This window comes from Saccharomyces mikatae, assembly GCF_947241705.1.
Source record: "Saccharomyces mikatae IFO 1815 strain IFO1815 genome assembly, chromosome: 13".
In the NCBI taxonomy this organism is placed as follows: domain Eukaryota; kingdom Fungi; phylum Ascomycota; class Saccharomycetes; order Saccharomycetales; family Saccharomycetaceae; genus Saccharomyces; species Saccharomyces mikatae.
The window spans coordinates 510,160-525,970 of record NC_079268.1 but is presented as its reverse complement, the minus strand read 5'-3'; the positions used below and the strand labels follow the sequence as shown (position 1 = coordinate 525,970).

Here is a 15,811-nt window from a genome sequence, read left to right as displayed (position 1 = left end):
TGATATGTAATACTAATCGAGCTCTAGGATACTAAGGCACTATTTCTTTTTTTCTTCTTCGTTTCCGATCGTCTGGAAACTTTTTCTAGTAATAAACTTAATGACTGTCCATTGGCCATTTTGCTTCCTTTGATGCACTGCTATAGGATTTAAATCCCAGCCAATTTTAAGATCGTTGTCCACTCTAGATCCAAATCTAGGAACCACATAACAGTAACGTTCTGTAGGCGATAGATTAATAGTTTTCAGACCTTGGCCAGTCAAAGGTTTGCTGTATGTCAAAAGAAGACCCTTTCTTGCTATGTTTGCTAACGGTGTGCTTGCAATGTCACACAAGGCGTTCATTCTTGTTTTATTATTTCCACCCAGATGCAATGAATAGTATAGCATGTATTTTGGTGGTATTTCCCCCAAATTGTTCAAGATTGAGGTGGGATGAATATAGACGAAGCAATTTTCGATATTGGATGTTCTCGTGGTCAGAACAGGAACATAGGGAATATTGATCATAGACGTCCTGTTCGTTATTTTTGCATCATCCGGAAATAAAACATCTGCTCTTACAGCAACATGATCAACAAAGCCTGAGCAAATCATTTGTTTTAATAGCTTTATTTGTATTGCGCTTGGAATGTCACTTTTTAGGTCTTCACTTCTAACTACTACGGCAATGTTTTCTTTTGATGTGTTTGACTTAATGATGTACATTAACTGCTTCCTTAGCTTAACTATTTCGTCCATTAATTTGCCTCTTAAGAAATTCTTCTTTATGAATATTTCTTTCTGTTTACTCGGGACATAATCCATTGCGCTCACAACACTTAGTAAACGAAATACATCACTGAACTTATCCAACTTACTGAACTGAGCCCTGCTTTTATAGAATTTAGTGCGCAATTCCTTTTTGAGCTCGGGGTCCATATCAGATATTGATTTATCAACTTTTTTATCAATTTCATCACTCTGCTCATCAGCACTTAATTTCCTTGAAATTTCATTTATTCCTAGCTCAAATTCATTGATGTATGGATCTCCCACGGAAAGTACACTGACAATTGCTACGATATAAGGAAGGCAGGCTTTTTCATCGGAAACAAGCAACATTTTAGAGAATCTAGGCGAAAGAGGGAAAAGGCTCATCCTTCTACCATCTTCAGTAATCTTTTCTTTATTATCAAGAGCTCCTAAATATTGCAGTAACTGCACTGCTTTAGAAAGAGCTATCCTATCTGGGGGAGTTGGAAATGGGAAATTCACAATATTATGAATAGCCATACTCTTCATTTGTAACACGATGCTTTCCACTGGCATTCTTAGAATTTCAGGTTTGGAAAACTGTTCAAAATCATGTTCGAAAACAGCGGATGAATATAAACGGTAACAATGACCTGGACCAGTACGTCCTGCTCTCCCGCTTCTTTGATTAGCACTAGCTTTACTGACCCAACCGACTTCAAAACTCTGCACACCATTTGATTCATTATACTTACGTTCCTTACATCTCCCACAATCAACGACATATCTAACCCCAGGTATAGTCAACGATGTTTCTGCAACATTGGTTGCAACAATACATAATCTGGAGCCTTGAGGAGGTTGCTGGAAGACTCTCATTTGATCCTTGGTTGGTAATAGAGAATATAGTGGAAGCACATATAGAGGATCATTAGCTGTTTGTTCTTCAGTTAAGACCTCCTCAAATCCTTCTTCTTCCCCTTCTTCTCCACTATCATTGTTAGCCTCATGCTCTTCGTATTCTATTGCGCTCTTAAATTTATCTTGGTCAATAACTTGGACACTAAAATCTATGTCTTCAGCCTCCAAGTCTGTTGTTTTTGGACTAACACCTACCTTAGAGATAGTAGTATCTAGTTCTTTGTTGTATTGGGAATTCTTCTTGAAAGGAAATTCCTTTCTTAACCTTTTTACCATGTGTGTGATTTCTTGCTGACCGGTCAAGAACACCAATATAGCACCAGGAGGGAGCTTCTGATGAATTTTACAGGTCTTTCTAAAAGCCTCTTCTGTATAATTGAATGCAGTTCTACGATTAAAGTGGATAGAGACAGGGAACTGCCTTGCATCAACCTGTAACACAGGAGGTACAATAGGAAACAATGATTTATTTTCACTGAAGTCTGATACCCTTAATGTAGCCGACATGACAATAAGTTTTAGTCTCTTGTGTTCCGTTGGATTTTCCTCATGCTGTTTAGCCCTCAAGCGAACACAACGGCTCAACATACCAATCAAAATATCAGTATTGATGTTTCTTTCGTGGGCTTCATCTATGATAATAGAGGAATATTTAGCCAATTTAAAATCATGCATCATTTCTCGTAATAAAACCCCATCCGTCATAAACTTTACTTTTTTATCCCCCTTCATGGTAGAATCAAACCTAATTTGATATCCTACTTTATGACCATGATCACCCAATTCATTTGCTACACGCCCAGCCATAGACACAGCAGCCACCCTTCTTGGTTGTGTAATACCAACCATCCCTGGATAATCTGGAGAGTCTTCGGCACCAAAACCTGCTTCATATAAAAACTGTGGGACTTGTGTAGTCTTTCCCGACCCGGTTTCACCACAGATAATCACTACATCATTGTGGTGAATAGCCTCCATAATTCTGTGTTCCTCACCAAATACAGGTAGTTGGATTCTTGTTTTCTGAATTTCGTCTGATCTATTAACCTTGACATAGAAGGCTTTACGTGTCGAATTCTCATCTATTGGGATGTAGGTTTCTTTGAGACCATCATCTAAATCTTCCTCTCTGACTATCGGTTTGTAGTCAATGTTTAAAGTGGGGGTTACCAGCTCTTGATTCCTGCCTTCCATTTTTTTGATTTCTTGATTAGCCCAGTCCTTGAATTCACTTCCGACGTTTTTTTGGTCAGATTCTTTTAAACTAGTTTCGCCATTCGTACCTTCAGCTTCTTCAGGTAAGTCTTTACTAGACCTATCTTGGTTTTCTTCTTCTTCATGTTCCATCTCGTCTTCATCTTCTGATGTCGTGTCGAAATCCATTTCTTCATCCTTCCCATGCTTTTTTTGTTCTTCCATCTCTACACGTTGTCGCCAATTATATTTCATCTTTGGAGTTTTACTTCCTTTATTCACGACCTTTACATTATTGAATCCGAAACCAAAGCCAGATCCACCAAATTTTGCTGGCCTGTGATCAATAAAACCAGACGATTTGTTCTCTTCCTTATCTGTTGGTTCCACCATAGTACCAAATGACGCCTCGAAATCTTCTTGGTCATCGTCCTCTTGGCTCTCTGCTTCACTATCCTTATCCCAAACTTTCGATTCATACTCTTCATATAACACCTCTTTTGTTTTTTCACTTCCTCTTCCTTGACGCTCTAAACTCAGTGCTTCTTTGAATTCTTCCTTCTTAGTCTGCCTGCCCTCACCTAGCTTTTTAGAGCTTGTCAACAAACTTGTATCTATCTTATAGTTTTGAAGTTTGTCAATAATAGTCTTTCTTTCCTCTCTTTTCAGCTGATGCTCAATAAACTTATCCAGCCTTTTTTTCTTCAATCTTGAAACTTTTGATTCCTTTGGGGTAAATAACTCTTGTAACTTTCTTTTTTTCATCATCTTTTCTTCCTCAGTAAGAGGTTTAAGGACATCAGCATTAACGTTTGAATCCGCTATGACACTTTCACATGTATCTGAATCCGACTTTTTCATCTCTTCATTGTTTTCATCCTGTCTGGTAAACTGCTTATTCCTGATTCTCTTCAACTCTTTTAATTTAGCCATATGGCCGGATCTGGCCTTCTCATTGAACCTTTTCCTATAAGTACCCATATTTGTACTATTTCAAAGAGTCTGTTGTCAGTACTAGATTGCCTCAATATATTTTTAGATGGTCTGTAGCTTCTGCTCTTTTGATATTATTATAATGGTGCCATCTGGAATAACAATACTTTAGCAGCTCATCGCCAATGAAAATTTTCGGAACACCCAACCATTATACGTTGGGCGCGTAAATGTGAAGAATAGCGAGATGGTTGATCAATCACAAGAGTTTATGAATCTTTAAACCACATCCATTTCAGACTGGATGAAGCATGTAAAAAGTTGTAAAGCGTTGTAAATCCTTTAAATTGAAAGTCAATTTCTTTTGCAACGCGGGTCGCTACCGTTTAGTTGATCTTTGTTTTTAATCCTGAGGAGAATGGCCGGATCTATAGGTCAATCACTCACAGCAACTGCCCAGCAACTTAAAGGGAAGAAAAATGGTGGAAAAGGAAAGAATGAATCCTCAGCAAAGATAAAAAAGGGTCAAAAGGAGATGTTATATGGAATACTGAACGAAAGGAACATAAAGCAGATCCAATTCGGTTTGAGCAAAAGATTTCCCACTTGGTATGGGAGTGCTGTTTATTTTGACCCTGAAACCAAAAGGTTAGGATGCTCCGAGTCCAAGTGCCAGCTTTCTTCTGCTTCCAGCGAGCGATACTGGCTAGACACTCTTTTTGTCTGTGAATATTGCTTCAAGTACACCGATGACCGGACACGGTTTGAAGCACATGTTGCATTCTGTCCATTCCAATACCGTTCTCCGGGCAAAATAAAATATAAAAGTCCAGAATACACAATAAGAAGAGTGAAAGGATCCAAGCACCAGCTATTTTGCCAATGTCTTTGTCTTTTTACGAAGTTGTATCTGGACAACAAATCCATGTATTTTAAGGTAGATCATTATGAATTTTACATAGTTTACGAAACTGGATCAGAAAAGCCAATGGGGTTTTTTTCGAAAGATCTTGTGTCATATCAGCAAAATAACCTAGCATGCATCTTGATATTCCCACCATATCAAAGGCGTGGGTTGGGCCTTTTACTTATTGAGTTCTCATATAAATTATCTCAATCAGAAGGTGTCATATCAGGGCCAGAAGTACCGTTATCCCCCTTTGGATTGATCGGGTACTTGAAATACTGGTCACAGATACTCTGTTGGCATCTCATTGAAGGTGATCTCGCACATTTTGATAAAGTGACCCTGGAGGACCTCTCTATAGTGACTGGAATGAGAGTCAGTGATATTATTTTAACTTTGAAGCACTTGAACTGTATCGGAGAAAATAATCAAATATACTTACAATCCTTGAACACTTGGTTGAAAACGCACGGAGCAAAAGGGAACTGGTTCAAACTAAAAGATGAATACTTGCTAATAGACGACTAGAAATCAATTTTACGATGTAATATAAACTACATATTTATTTCAAGATATAATACTGCTTGACGAATTGGTTTATGAATGACTACAAAGAGAAACTTCATTAGTTAACATAGTCCGCAATAGAGAAATAATGAAACAAGTTCATTTAGTTAAGTATTTACGCTTTGGTTCAAAATAAAAACATCTTCCACTATAAAAGACATGCCAAGTCTACTTTCCACAAGCCGTCTTTTAAGCCGCTTTTCGATGACGAGCAACGACATAACAAATATGAGCAACAAAGCAAACGCAAAAATAAGAAGGCAAAAAAGGAAGATAAGGGAAGATAAAAAATCATTCCTCTGTGGTGATGTTGAACTAGAGTTAAGCAAGAGTACGATATAATCAAATTTTTATTATTTTACAAAAGATCATAGCGCCCAGGTATAAAAGAAAGTGGGGGGGTGAAACATAACACAACACATTGAATTTTATTGAAAAAAATTTATCCATACAGCTTTGGTCTGGTAATATTATTATAGACGTGATTGTTGATAATTGAAAGTAAATGTCCGGATTATCGAAACTCAAGTCGTGGTTATATAAAGCTTCCCTCTTCGTTTCTTTGATACTTTTGATTGGGTTTTCAGTTGTATTACCAATAGATTCCATCGCACAAGCTTCCAAATCAGAGAATAACGCCTTCAATACGTTCATTGTTGTTGGTGCTTTAGTTGTTTTTGGTGTTTTTTGTATCTTTATTATTGTTGGAAGAATGCTATTTCACAAGAGCTGCTTAAAGGATATACCTAGAAGATATATCCCGATCACGCCGGCTGATCTCCCGCACCGTTCAAGTCGAGAAGCAGTATTGCAAAATATGGAAAGGTCCAAGGAATTAACGATTCTACTCAGAAAACCTAAGGATCCTGTTATTCATGATGGACTAGAACCTCCGAAGAGATGTGACTACCCGTCAAATGAAAAGTTATTCCCAGAATACCTAAACTATGCCGATTGTATAAAGAGTTTAACGGACAGGTTAAAATACCACGGATTGTTTCTAAACAATTTAGATGTTAGGATGAAACTGGAGGATACTTTTGCTGATGTGGTGAACTCTCAATTTGTTAACCACAATGCCAATAAAATTCAGTTAGATAAAGCAAAAAAGTTTATTGCCTTATATGAAACAATCAGATTTTCAGGCAAAGATGTTACGAGAGACCAGTTCATAAACTTTGTTAAATTATGTCTCTATTTTGGAGAAATGTCATTAACAAGGGATATTTCGTTTGCAAATTTACAGAATTTTAAATTAAACGGTAGTTCTAATAATATTGAAAGAACTGAATCAAAGTATTCAATTAACCCGTTTGATGAAAACGAATACGCACAGGATGATATGCATTATTTTCCTGAATCGCCTACTCACTTGGTTAGAGAAAGCAGCAGAAGCACCGTGGCAAGGCATATCTCATCTGGTGTAGACCTGACCAATTCTGAAGGACACCAGTGCGAGTCAGACTCTGATTGTAACGCACTGCGCGACAAACTTACAGAAGTAGATAGCTACAAAAGTGTAATCCGTCATTAAAAATCGCTTGATCTTAGCGCAGCATAATATAGCATACCATTTAGGTTGTATTATATACTTATTAAACAATAAAAGTAATAATTCAGTAATTAGAGGAAAACTTGGTGATACCCACAGCTTCGGTATTGTTCCTGTCCAATCACGATTTCAGTTGTTTGTTATAGATACAGTTTTAATATTAATTAAACGTAAAGCCGAATAATCTTATACATAAGAATATTACACTAGTTATGTGTAGTTTAAAACCTAAAAATAGTAATAATAACAAATCTAAGCCACTTCGCCTCATTCTTTCAAATTTCCTTTGTTTCTTGAATCCAATTTAAAATCGATCTTCTTGTCGACTCATGTGGAATGGCGTTGTCAATGCCAGCAATGAATTTATCTGCTAGTTCACGGTACTCATAAGAATATCTTCTTAGTATACTTTTGATAAATCCTATTGCTGTAACATACTTCCACTTCAAATCCAGCCCATCATCTTCAATATCATCAATGTCCATCTCACTGTTTACATTTGGTATTTCAATATCTTCGTCATTATTAACTTCCAGTAAGCCTACAGTGTTGTTGACAATGGTGCATAACCTTTCAAAAACAAACTCGAAATTATTTCCGCTTTCATTTTCTTCTGTTATCTGTTGAGATAAGTTTCTAAAGACAGCTTCAATGGCAGTTGCTTCAACCAAACCATTATTCTTCAAACCAGTTTCGTTAAATATAAATGTAAAAATGGTTTTAGAAGTAATCAAACCTGCATATTTGAAGGCATCTGCTACCAGAAAACCTGTCTGGGGGTTAGCGTTCCAGAAAGTTAGAACGGCTTCAATTATAATGTACTCTTTTACTTCGGCATCTAATTCAATCTTCCCAAATACCGTTCTGAGATCTTCTTTCAAATCATTGATATACTTGTTAGCATGTGATAAAGATCTACTACCTGAGTCTGCAACAGCCTGAACTAGCAATATGATAACAAATCTGCTAAAGTCGGAAATTATGGAACCATGTTCTTCCTTTAACTCTTCTAAAATACCTTCTAATTCAGTAACTTCTCTAGAGTTATTCGCTTTATGGGTATAATCCAAAATTTTTCGAACTGTGTTTTCCATAGGTACACCTTCTTGTCTGAAATATAGATCATTCTTTCTAATTGAATCTTCTTCCACTGTGTAACCAGTGAATAAAGATTGATAATAACTAACCAATTGATCTCTTGGAATGTAAGAAGTATCCAAATACTTCGTGAATTCTTGTGGTAAACTATCCTCCACTTCTGAAAAATTCGAAGTCAACCGTAGCTCTTTTTGAATTAAATTTTTAGCAAAGTTTACCTTCGGGTTATAAAAATACTTTCCGAATTTAATTGAATCTTCTTCCCATTCATTCCATTTCCAAGAAAAGTTAAAGTTACTCATTTGAATTGAAAACCAATCCAAATATCTTAACTTTAGTTCAAAATCCAAAGAATCTAAATGGTTGTAGAAAAATCTAAATGCCCTACCAAAAACAGGGGCAATCGCTTTTGGAGAATTTTGACAAATATCTACCAACAAAGTGTAAAAGTAAGCAAAAGGTTGCGAAACGCTAGGCAATTTGAAAATAAGCCCCAAAATAGTTTCAATAGCCAAGTCCTCAATCTTGAAAGTAGAGGCCAATGGATTTTCTTCATAAGTAGCGATTAACTGGGCAATAGATTCGCCAGGTTCTGTGAATATACCAGCCTTAAAAAAAAGATCCAGAGTTATTACTTGTCTGGCCACTTCTTTCCTATTGAATTCCAAACTTTCAACCAGATCGATAATAATATCGTTGAATAGTTGACCAGCATATGTATTGATGGGCACCACGGTTTCGAAATTACCAGCAGAATTTGGTAAATAAACGTGAAAAACATATCTTGGTGTCTTCCACATACTATCAACGGAACCAATGCCATTATCCAAACGTAGAAAAGGTTTCAGCTCTTCTACTGATGGAAGCGCCAAAGCATCATTAAATCCTTCGTCTCCCGTTTGTGGAGTTAACAAATGGTTCCAATCAGGGAAAAATTCATTAAGATGCTCCATGTTATTAACCAATGCTTTCTTGATGTTTGGCAACGCAACTTGGACAAGCTCTACCATTTCATATGGAGATTCGTCATTGTATTCTCTTAACAACTTTATGTCTGTTGTTTTAACTCGATAGTTTTGTTCAACGTATACAAGTAGCTCTTCTACTTTTGTTCTTAAAACATCATTATTCTTGTTGAAAAAAAACAAATATGGTATGTTCAACAAAGTATTAGTGTAAATTGCTTCAGAGATCGGAACTCTATTATCCGGATCCAGATTGTTCAGTTCAATACTCAGTTCAAATAAGCCCTTGTAAATATTGATTAGCTCATCAACCAAAAACATTGGAGATAAAATAGATAAAAATCTTAAGATCAATTTAATCTTATTCCATGGTCCGGTTTCATTCGAAGCACCCTTGAATTCATTATTATATGTCTCTTTACACCATTTTTGTAATTCTTCGAAAAAGTAATTTATGATACTCTTCCCTGCAACATTATTTTTTGAATTGACAACCATGGTTAATAGCGCAATGGCAGCTTGTTTTTGCGGTTGCTCCACAACAACAGCGTTAAAAGTACTCAATAAGGCATTATTAAAGTAGTCCTCATGACCATACTCATTCATTATGGCTTCACTCAAGAATTTGATATCGTCTTCAAAAGCTTTGACAGATTCACCAATGGTACGGATATCGGGCATCATCTCTTTACACAGTTGAACGACAGGCGGGATTCTTTGCCTTTTAGGCACACGAGGCCTAAAGTCGCGATAATTTTCGTCTTCATCGAAATCTAATGGTAAGATCATATGCAAGATTGTCAAAAGTGGGTATGTTAGTAATTTGAATGGATCTGGACAGTTGATTTTTAGAAAACAAAAACAATCGAATAAATTCGAAAGGCGAAACCAAATTATGACAGAAATCAAAATAAGAATGTTCTCTTCTTGTAACGTATTCTGTATTTATAATTTCTCCACTTCTTAATGCCACAAAAGTAAACTTTTCTGTCGCACACCGTACTAACTGACAAAAATGGAAATATCATCTTAACTGGTCTTGATGTATACTTTCTAAATGGATCTTCTGGAAAACAATGCATTTGGAACATACCTCCTCTTCTCTTCCTATTAAACATATCTAATTTATCTACAGTGCAATTGTGCCCCCTAATGTATTTGCTAAAGCAGTTTTGATTAGCGATATATCTCTTGTCCCTCTTTCAGCTCTACTTCACCTTACCTGTTATTAAATGTGTGAATTCTATTTCTCTTCAACTTTTTCAAGAACAAACTGAAAAATAAACGTCGACGTGTAAAGTGATTTTATACATAATATGATTATAGTGTAGTAGAAAATATATACAATGAAAGGAATCACTCACCTATTGCAAATGATCTTTAAGCATTTCAATTTCAGAATCTCTCTCATCGATAAGCTTATTCAAATTTTCAATTCTTCCAACCAATTCTATAGAACTGGGTTTGGTGCCGTTTTCTTGAAGTAATAGTTGCTCCTCAGCAATGAATCTTTTTAATCTCTCCTCATTTAATTGTTGGATCAATTGGACAATTTTGCTAGACTTTTTCCTTAGTTCCTTTTCAAAATCAGAAAAAGATACACTTGAAGAATTGTCAAAATTGGGCGTTGAGTTATCCGTTTCATATAGCCGTATTCTCTCTTCCAATTCAGTTTCTCTTTTTATCGATTCGGCTAGTTCGGTGGACACAAGTGTCAATTCATTCATCAGTTCTTTGTTTTCTGTGATCAAATTCAACTGTTCACCAGAAATTGTTATCATCTTGGACTCGGAGCCCTTTTCTCCATCAGTTGAAATGGCGTGAGTCAAGTCTCCTCTTTTTGTATATAATGGTTCATATGTTTTTGCCAAGGTATTATCAAAACTGAAGTCCTCTTCAGAAACATTTGTGTCGCCCTTACCGTGATTAGCTGTGGAAACTTCCCTTTTGGAGGGTGAGCAATCCATATGTGGTATAAAATTATCGGATTCAGACGTAGAATCGATATTCAAGGGTAGCGTATTAGAAATAAGTGATTTTCGCGAAGAGCTAGACATATATGAAGCTGCTGACAAGTGGCCATCGCGATTATTTTTCTTATATAAGAAAGTATCATTGTTGATATTTTCTTGATTCATGGATATGTTGACATTGCTTATCCTTTTGTCATTATCATCGGACTGACGGCGCCTAATGGTAGAATCTGAAATGTTTCTTTTGGGATCTCTTTCCGGTATTGAGTGTAAAAAAGAAGCTCTCTTACTATTACTATTATTCGACTCGGCTCCGTTAATGGCGTTAGCTTCATCATTATCTACATTGGCGCTATGTTGTTCAGGCGAAGGAAACTCCTGTGCCGTCACGTATTCATTAATATCGGTAGAGTTTTCTAGTTTGTACATACCAGTCCTAGTGTTGATGATTCTCTGCTTGGAGGGAGAATCACTAAATGTTGACGAAAAAGTCACCAGGGATGCTCTATTGGCCGCTACACCTTCACCATCTAATGTAAGATCTCCTAAGCCTGTTTCTAACGCGCTTGTAGGTCTTAGATTCAAATCATCTGAGTTATGTGAAGCTTCGTAGGCTCCACTTGTTTCATCATTTTTCCTAGCTCGTTCCTTTTCTTCTATTAGCATTTCCCTCTCACGTAAAGATTTCTCCATTTCAGCTAGTTTCGTCTCTTTTTCCTTTAGTTCTTTTTGCTGAGGTGCAGATAACTGTAAAACATTTAATTTCCCCTTTTCTACAATGGTTTGATTGTTGTTTATTTGTTTCTTTAATGGCGAAGATCTCTGTTTTTTTAAATCAGGGATTGCTGTAGCATCTATGGAAGATGTAGAAGAGGAAAATGTACTTGATGATTTATTTTGTATGCTCGGTATTGGTATTGAGTGAGCTGAGTTATTTCTTGAAGAAATTGGAGATTGATCGGCTGGTTTCCTGATGGGTACAGCTCTAGCATTATTGTCACTTGAAGTCCACTGTTGGAAACCTTGGGGAACATTTTGAGTTTGTAGTGACATTGTACGATAGTTTTCCGACATCTGCTGGGGTTGTTGTTGCCTTTGTGATAACTGCTGTTGAAGTACGAATGGTGTAGGATTTTGGGGCGAATATCTTGGGGCATTTGTCAATGACATGGTGCGAGGTTGTTGAGGTTGTTGAGGTTGTTGTTGGCCAGTACGTATAACTGGCTGAGTAGTATTTTGGAACTGACCTGGGCGATTGTTGTAATAATTAATCGGTGGCATTCTTTGTTGTTGTTGCGGTTGCTGGAACTGTCTGGGAGGGCCAGTCATCAGTGAATTCGCTCTTGAATAATTGGGACCCACCATGTTATTTGGTGGAAAGTTTGGATGAGGAGCGGGTGCTTGCATTAAAGGGTTACCATTGGGGAAACTTTGCAAAGACATTGCTCGGGGTGGCAGTGAGACTGCACCACCATTTTTTGTCTGTTTTGCCATAGCATTCATTGCAGTTTTCTTTTGATTAGTCATATATTTCCTGTACTCTGTATTACTCATAGTCCCGCGATCTCTAGTTACTAATGTGGGGATAATAGGAGCCGAATCGCCACCATATCCATATTTGTCACCACCTTTGTGACCGAGTGTTTGAATATCATTAAATGTTAGGTCTGCATTTGCGGAGTCTTCTAGGATAACTTCCTCGTCATCATCACCATCTCCCACTCCCTTTGCGTTCTTCTTCGATTTCCCAAATTGATGTTTATGTTTGAAAAAATTGGAAAATGAGCTTTGGGTTAAAGAGGAAGCCTTTTTACTATTAACACCATTGTGATTACTGCTCGGTGATGGTTTGGTAAAATTATGCTGTGATACCGGTATCCCGTTCAAGGGTGGATTAGAATACCCGAGATTGTATTGTTGTTGCTGGCGTTGCTGCTGTGAGTACATTTGAATCGGAATCTGACGTTGCTGCAGTGGCATTTGCATTGGAACTTCGTTGATATCATTACCATAGTATTGCTGTTGCTGCTGTAGAGACATGGAAAAAGGTTGGTTGTTGTTATTCCTATCATTGTCGCTTTTTGAAATTGGACTCTCATCTCGAATGTCAATGTCTCCTATGTCACTATTCAAGAGATTGTTTCTTAATTTAACTCTTGCGGAAGACTGACCGTTTCTTGGTGCCATGGTTGATAAGCCTGCATCCATTTTTCAATCTGTTTATGTATACTTTATAACGACTTTCACCTGGATTATTTTATTGGATTAGGAAGTACCTATCCAAGTTTTCTAGGACTATTAGTAGCTTGTTGGAAACCAATGAAAGAAAGCTCCAAAGTCAACTATAGCCGTAATCCAAAAAAGAAAAGAAAAAGAGAAAAAGAAAATAAAAAGGACCTTCTATTTCGATGCAACGTATTTTTGAGCCAACTATTTGAAATATTTATTCCTTTATAATTAGGAGTGCACAATATAATAAAAGACTATTCTAGTCCGATCGCCTTGTCAATGTTTTCTGCATGTGCTTAATTTATCAATCATTAGGCCCAAAATTTTAAATTGAAAAGAATGAAAAGCGAAAAAGAAAATATCAGGGGAGACCCTGGAACAGAAAAAGAATTTGAATTTAGACATTTACCCGGAATTGTTATACTATACAAATAATAACAATAACTACGTAGTCAATTATGTATTTGTCTATGCTTTTCTCGACCTAGAATGCGTTTGAGTCGGTCTGGAGGTACTTGAGGAGTTTCCTCCTTCTTCATTGTCCTTTTCGTTGTTCTTTATGGCGTTTGAATCCTTCTTATTGGCAGCGTTGTCCAGTTCAACATTATCCTTCAATTTAACCTGTGACAATTCGTTTATGAACCAGATGACAGTGATCCAGAGCAGAAGCGATATACCGAAGAGAACATAAAAGTGTATGTTCCCGTTTGTGGCATAAATGAGCCAAATTAGAGTCAACAGTAATGCAACAAACGATACGTGCGTGGCAATGATTAGCTGAGGGGAGGTCCCTGGTTCGAACACACTTTCCCACAATTTAACAAAAAAATTAGCCATTATCAACAGCTTTTTGATGTATGTTTCCTTGTGACGCTATACGCTAGTCAATTAGATGCGCTTGTATTGTCTTCGAGGAAGAAGACCATCTCTATATTTTTCTTTATTTGAGTTTCCTTTGTCGAAAGATAGATGATACCCGGGTAAACACACGTAAAGAGGCAAAAAAAGAGGACGGTTAAAACATATTCTTTAAAACATGTACACTCTTAGTGTATGTTTTCACATTCTCACCATATGATAGAAACTTGAGTAAAAAATGATAAGTAAAAAGATAAAAAAAAGATTATAGTTATTTTGACTGCGTATTTCTTGCAGAAATTTCGTAGACAATACCCGGGATGAAGGAAACAGCGGCAAACGCAACAGTAATGATTCCGTAATTTGAGGTGACAGGGTTAGCAATCATACTAACAGCGTTATTTTTCTTAGTATAAGTGACGGGACCGCTATCGGGAGATATTCTCGTAAATACTGAACCAATGCATCCTGGGGAGAGTTCATTCAGGTTCACATGAGGCACGGTTAAGGAATTAAAGTATTTAGCATTTTACACGCAACTGTATACGAGAAAAAGTAGGCAAACATGATATCTTTGTCAGGCTTGTGATATCCAACTCAAAAAAGTAAGCAGTTGATATGTGAGGACAAACAAACGCGGTATAAGCGCTTTATTTGCTCACTTCTCCTAAAATGTGAGTGCATTAGAATTTTCCCTCGAGAAAAAAGAACATAAACATCTTATAATGAAAACGTCAACAATGCAACCTCCTACTTCTAACTCTATAAGAGTCTATTTTCAGGAAGATATCTAGTTATAGATTTGTTCGGAAATAACCGACCATAATCGGGATGACGATCCGAGTTTTCCATATTCAGGGTACTTTTTAGCGAATAGCTTGCACATTGTCTTACCGCCAAAGTGTCCTGCTTGAAAACCTTGTATGCCACGAAACAGCGAGTTATTTCTTGAGTAATTTTTGTTCTGATCACCTCTTCTGAGAGTTTCGAGTGAAGGAACAGGGCAAAGTACGCCTGTGGCAAGATCTGAGCATTTCAGATTAATTGGTTTTCTATCGTGATACCAGTTTCGCTCAGAGAGTTCGCTAGTTTACCATTATCATCCACTCCGTCATAAAGAAGAAGATACAATCTTGACTACAAAGTTGAACATTCATTTGGTATCTAAGCAATATTACATAGACCTTCTTTCGTTTGGAGTCCTTCCAACGTATTTAGTGTCGTTGCAGACGTAATCATTCTTGGCTTTACTCTTACCGACCTAGAGCTTTTTCCTAGCGCTCAGGTCCTGCAGACGCTCTTTTTTCCCGTTTGCTACATAATATAGCGAAATAGAGTGGAAAACTATTCTCGTTTTAAACTAATTTAAATGTAGTTATTGTATTAATAAATAACTTTATATTAGAATAACCTACAGAAATCATGCAACGGCCCAATTGACCTAAATATATAAAAATATACAATCACCGCCAGTTTCTTCTTCAGTTCGATTGGGCGCTAGGTGTCAGCCCGTTTATGAAATTGCTACCCTTGATTAACCTTTCTGCCCAATCATTTTCTTTAGTAGTGCAATATGTCAGATGAAAAAGAAGAACGCCAGAAAATTTCTTAGATACCGGCACCTAGAACAAAAGAACCGGCAGCAAAGGCAGCCATGACGATACCATATTTCCAGGAGACAGGATTAACGACCATACCTGGGGCAGCGTTCTTGGAAGCACTTGTGCTAGTGCTGTTTTTGGAGGCACTGCTACTAGTGGTGGCAGAGACAGAAGATGCAGCAACAACGTTGGTGGAAACTAAGGCGCTGTTGGTACCGATAGAGGAGGAGGCGGAAGTACTGCTGGCCATTTTATATTGAGTAAATTTGTATTTGGTT

The 15,811-nt window shown here is 37.0% G+C and overlaps 7 protein-coding genes across 7 annotated transcripts; 2 read left to right on the top strand and 5 right to left on the bottom strand.

Annotated features, from left to right (window-relative positions):
• Window positions 1–39: 39 nt before the first annotated feature.
• Window positions 40–3,831, bottom strand: ECM16 (ATP-dependent RNA helicase ECM16; the record flags this gene model as incomplete). Its single annotated transcript, XM_056224844.1, has 1 exon — window positions 40–3,831. The coding sequence occupies one exon, from the start codon at window positions 3,829–3,831 to the stop codon at window positions 40–42; it is 3,792 nt and encodes a 1,263-aa protein (XP_056078721.1).
• A 370-nt stretch (window positions 3,832–4,201) lies between these two features.
• SAS2 (histone acetyltransferase) lies at window positions 4,202–5,218 on the top strand (the record flags this gene model as incomplete). The annotated part of the gene is made up of 1 exon (XM_056224843.1): window positions 4,202–5,218. The coding sequence occupies one exon, from the start codon at window positions 4,202–4,204 to the stop codon at window positions 5,216–5,218; it is 1,017 nt and encodes a 338-aa protein (XP_056078720.1).
• Window positions 5,219–5,762: 544 nt separating this feature from the next.
• Window positions 5,763–6,791, top strand: DLT1 (Dlt1p; the record flags this gene model as incomplete). Its single annotated transcript, XM_056224841.1, has 1 exon — window positions 5,763–6,791. One exon carries the CDS (start codon window positions 5,763–5,765, stop codon window positions 6,789–6,791), a length of 1,029 nt encoding a protein of 342 aa, XP_056078719.1.
• A 293-nt stretch (window positions 6,792–7,084) lies between these two features.
• Window positions 7,085–9,990, bottom strand: STO1 (Sto1p; the record flags this gene model as incomplete). Its single annotated transcript, XM_056224840.1, has 2 exons — window positions 7,085–9,645; window positions 9,966–9,990. 2 exons carry the CDS (start codon window positions 9,988–9,990, stop codon window positions 7,085–7,087), a joined length of 2,586 nt encoding a protein of 861 aa, XP_056078718.1.
• A 246-nt stretch (window positions 9,991–10,236) lies between these two features.
• Window positions 10,237–13,053, bottom strand: EPO1 (Epo1p; the record flags this gene model as incomplete). Its single annotated transcript, XM_056224839.1, has 1 exon — window positions 10,237–13,053. The coding sequence occupies one exon, from the start codon at window positions 13,051–13,053 to the stop codon at window positions 10,237–10,239; it is 2,817 nt and encodes a 938-aa protein (XP_056078717.1).
• Window positions 13,054–13,542: 489 nt separating this feature from the next.
• Window positions 13,543–13,911, bottom strand: PKR1 (Pkr1p; the record flags this gene model as incomplete). The annotated part of the gene is made up of 1 exon (XM_056224838.1): window positions 13,543–13,911. One exon carries the CDS (start codon window positions 13,909–13,911, stop codon window positions 13,543–13,545), a length of 369 nt encoding a protein of 122 aa, XP_056078716.1.
• Window positions 13,912–15,540: 1,629 nt separating this feature from the next.
• Window positions 15,541–15,783, bottom strand: NCW1 (Ncw1p; the record flags this gene model as incomplete). Its single annotated transcript, XM_056224837.1, has 1 exon — window positions 15,541–15,783. The coding sequence occupies one exon, from the start codon at window positions 15,781–15,783 to the stop codon at window positions 15,541–15,543; it is 243 nt and encodes an 80-aa protein (XP_056078715.1).
• Between the last annotated feature and the right edge of the window lie 28 nt (window positions 15,784–15,811).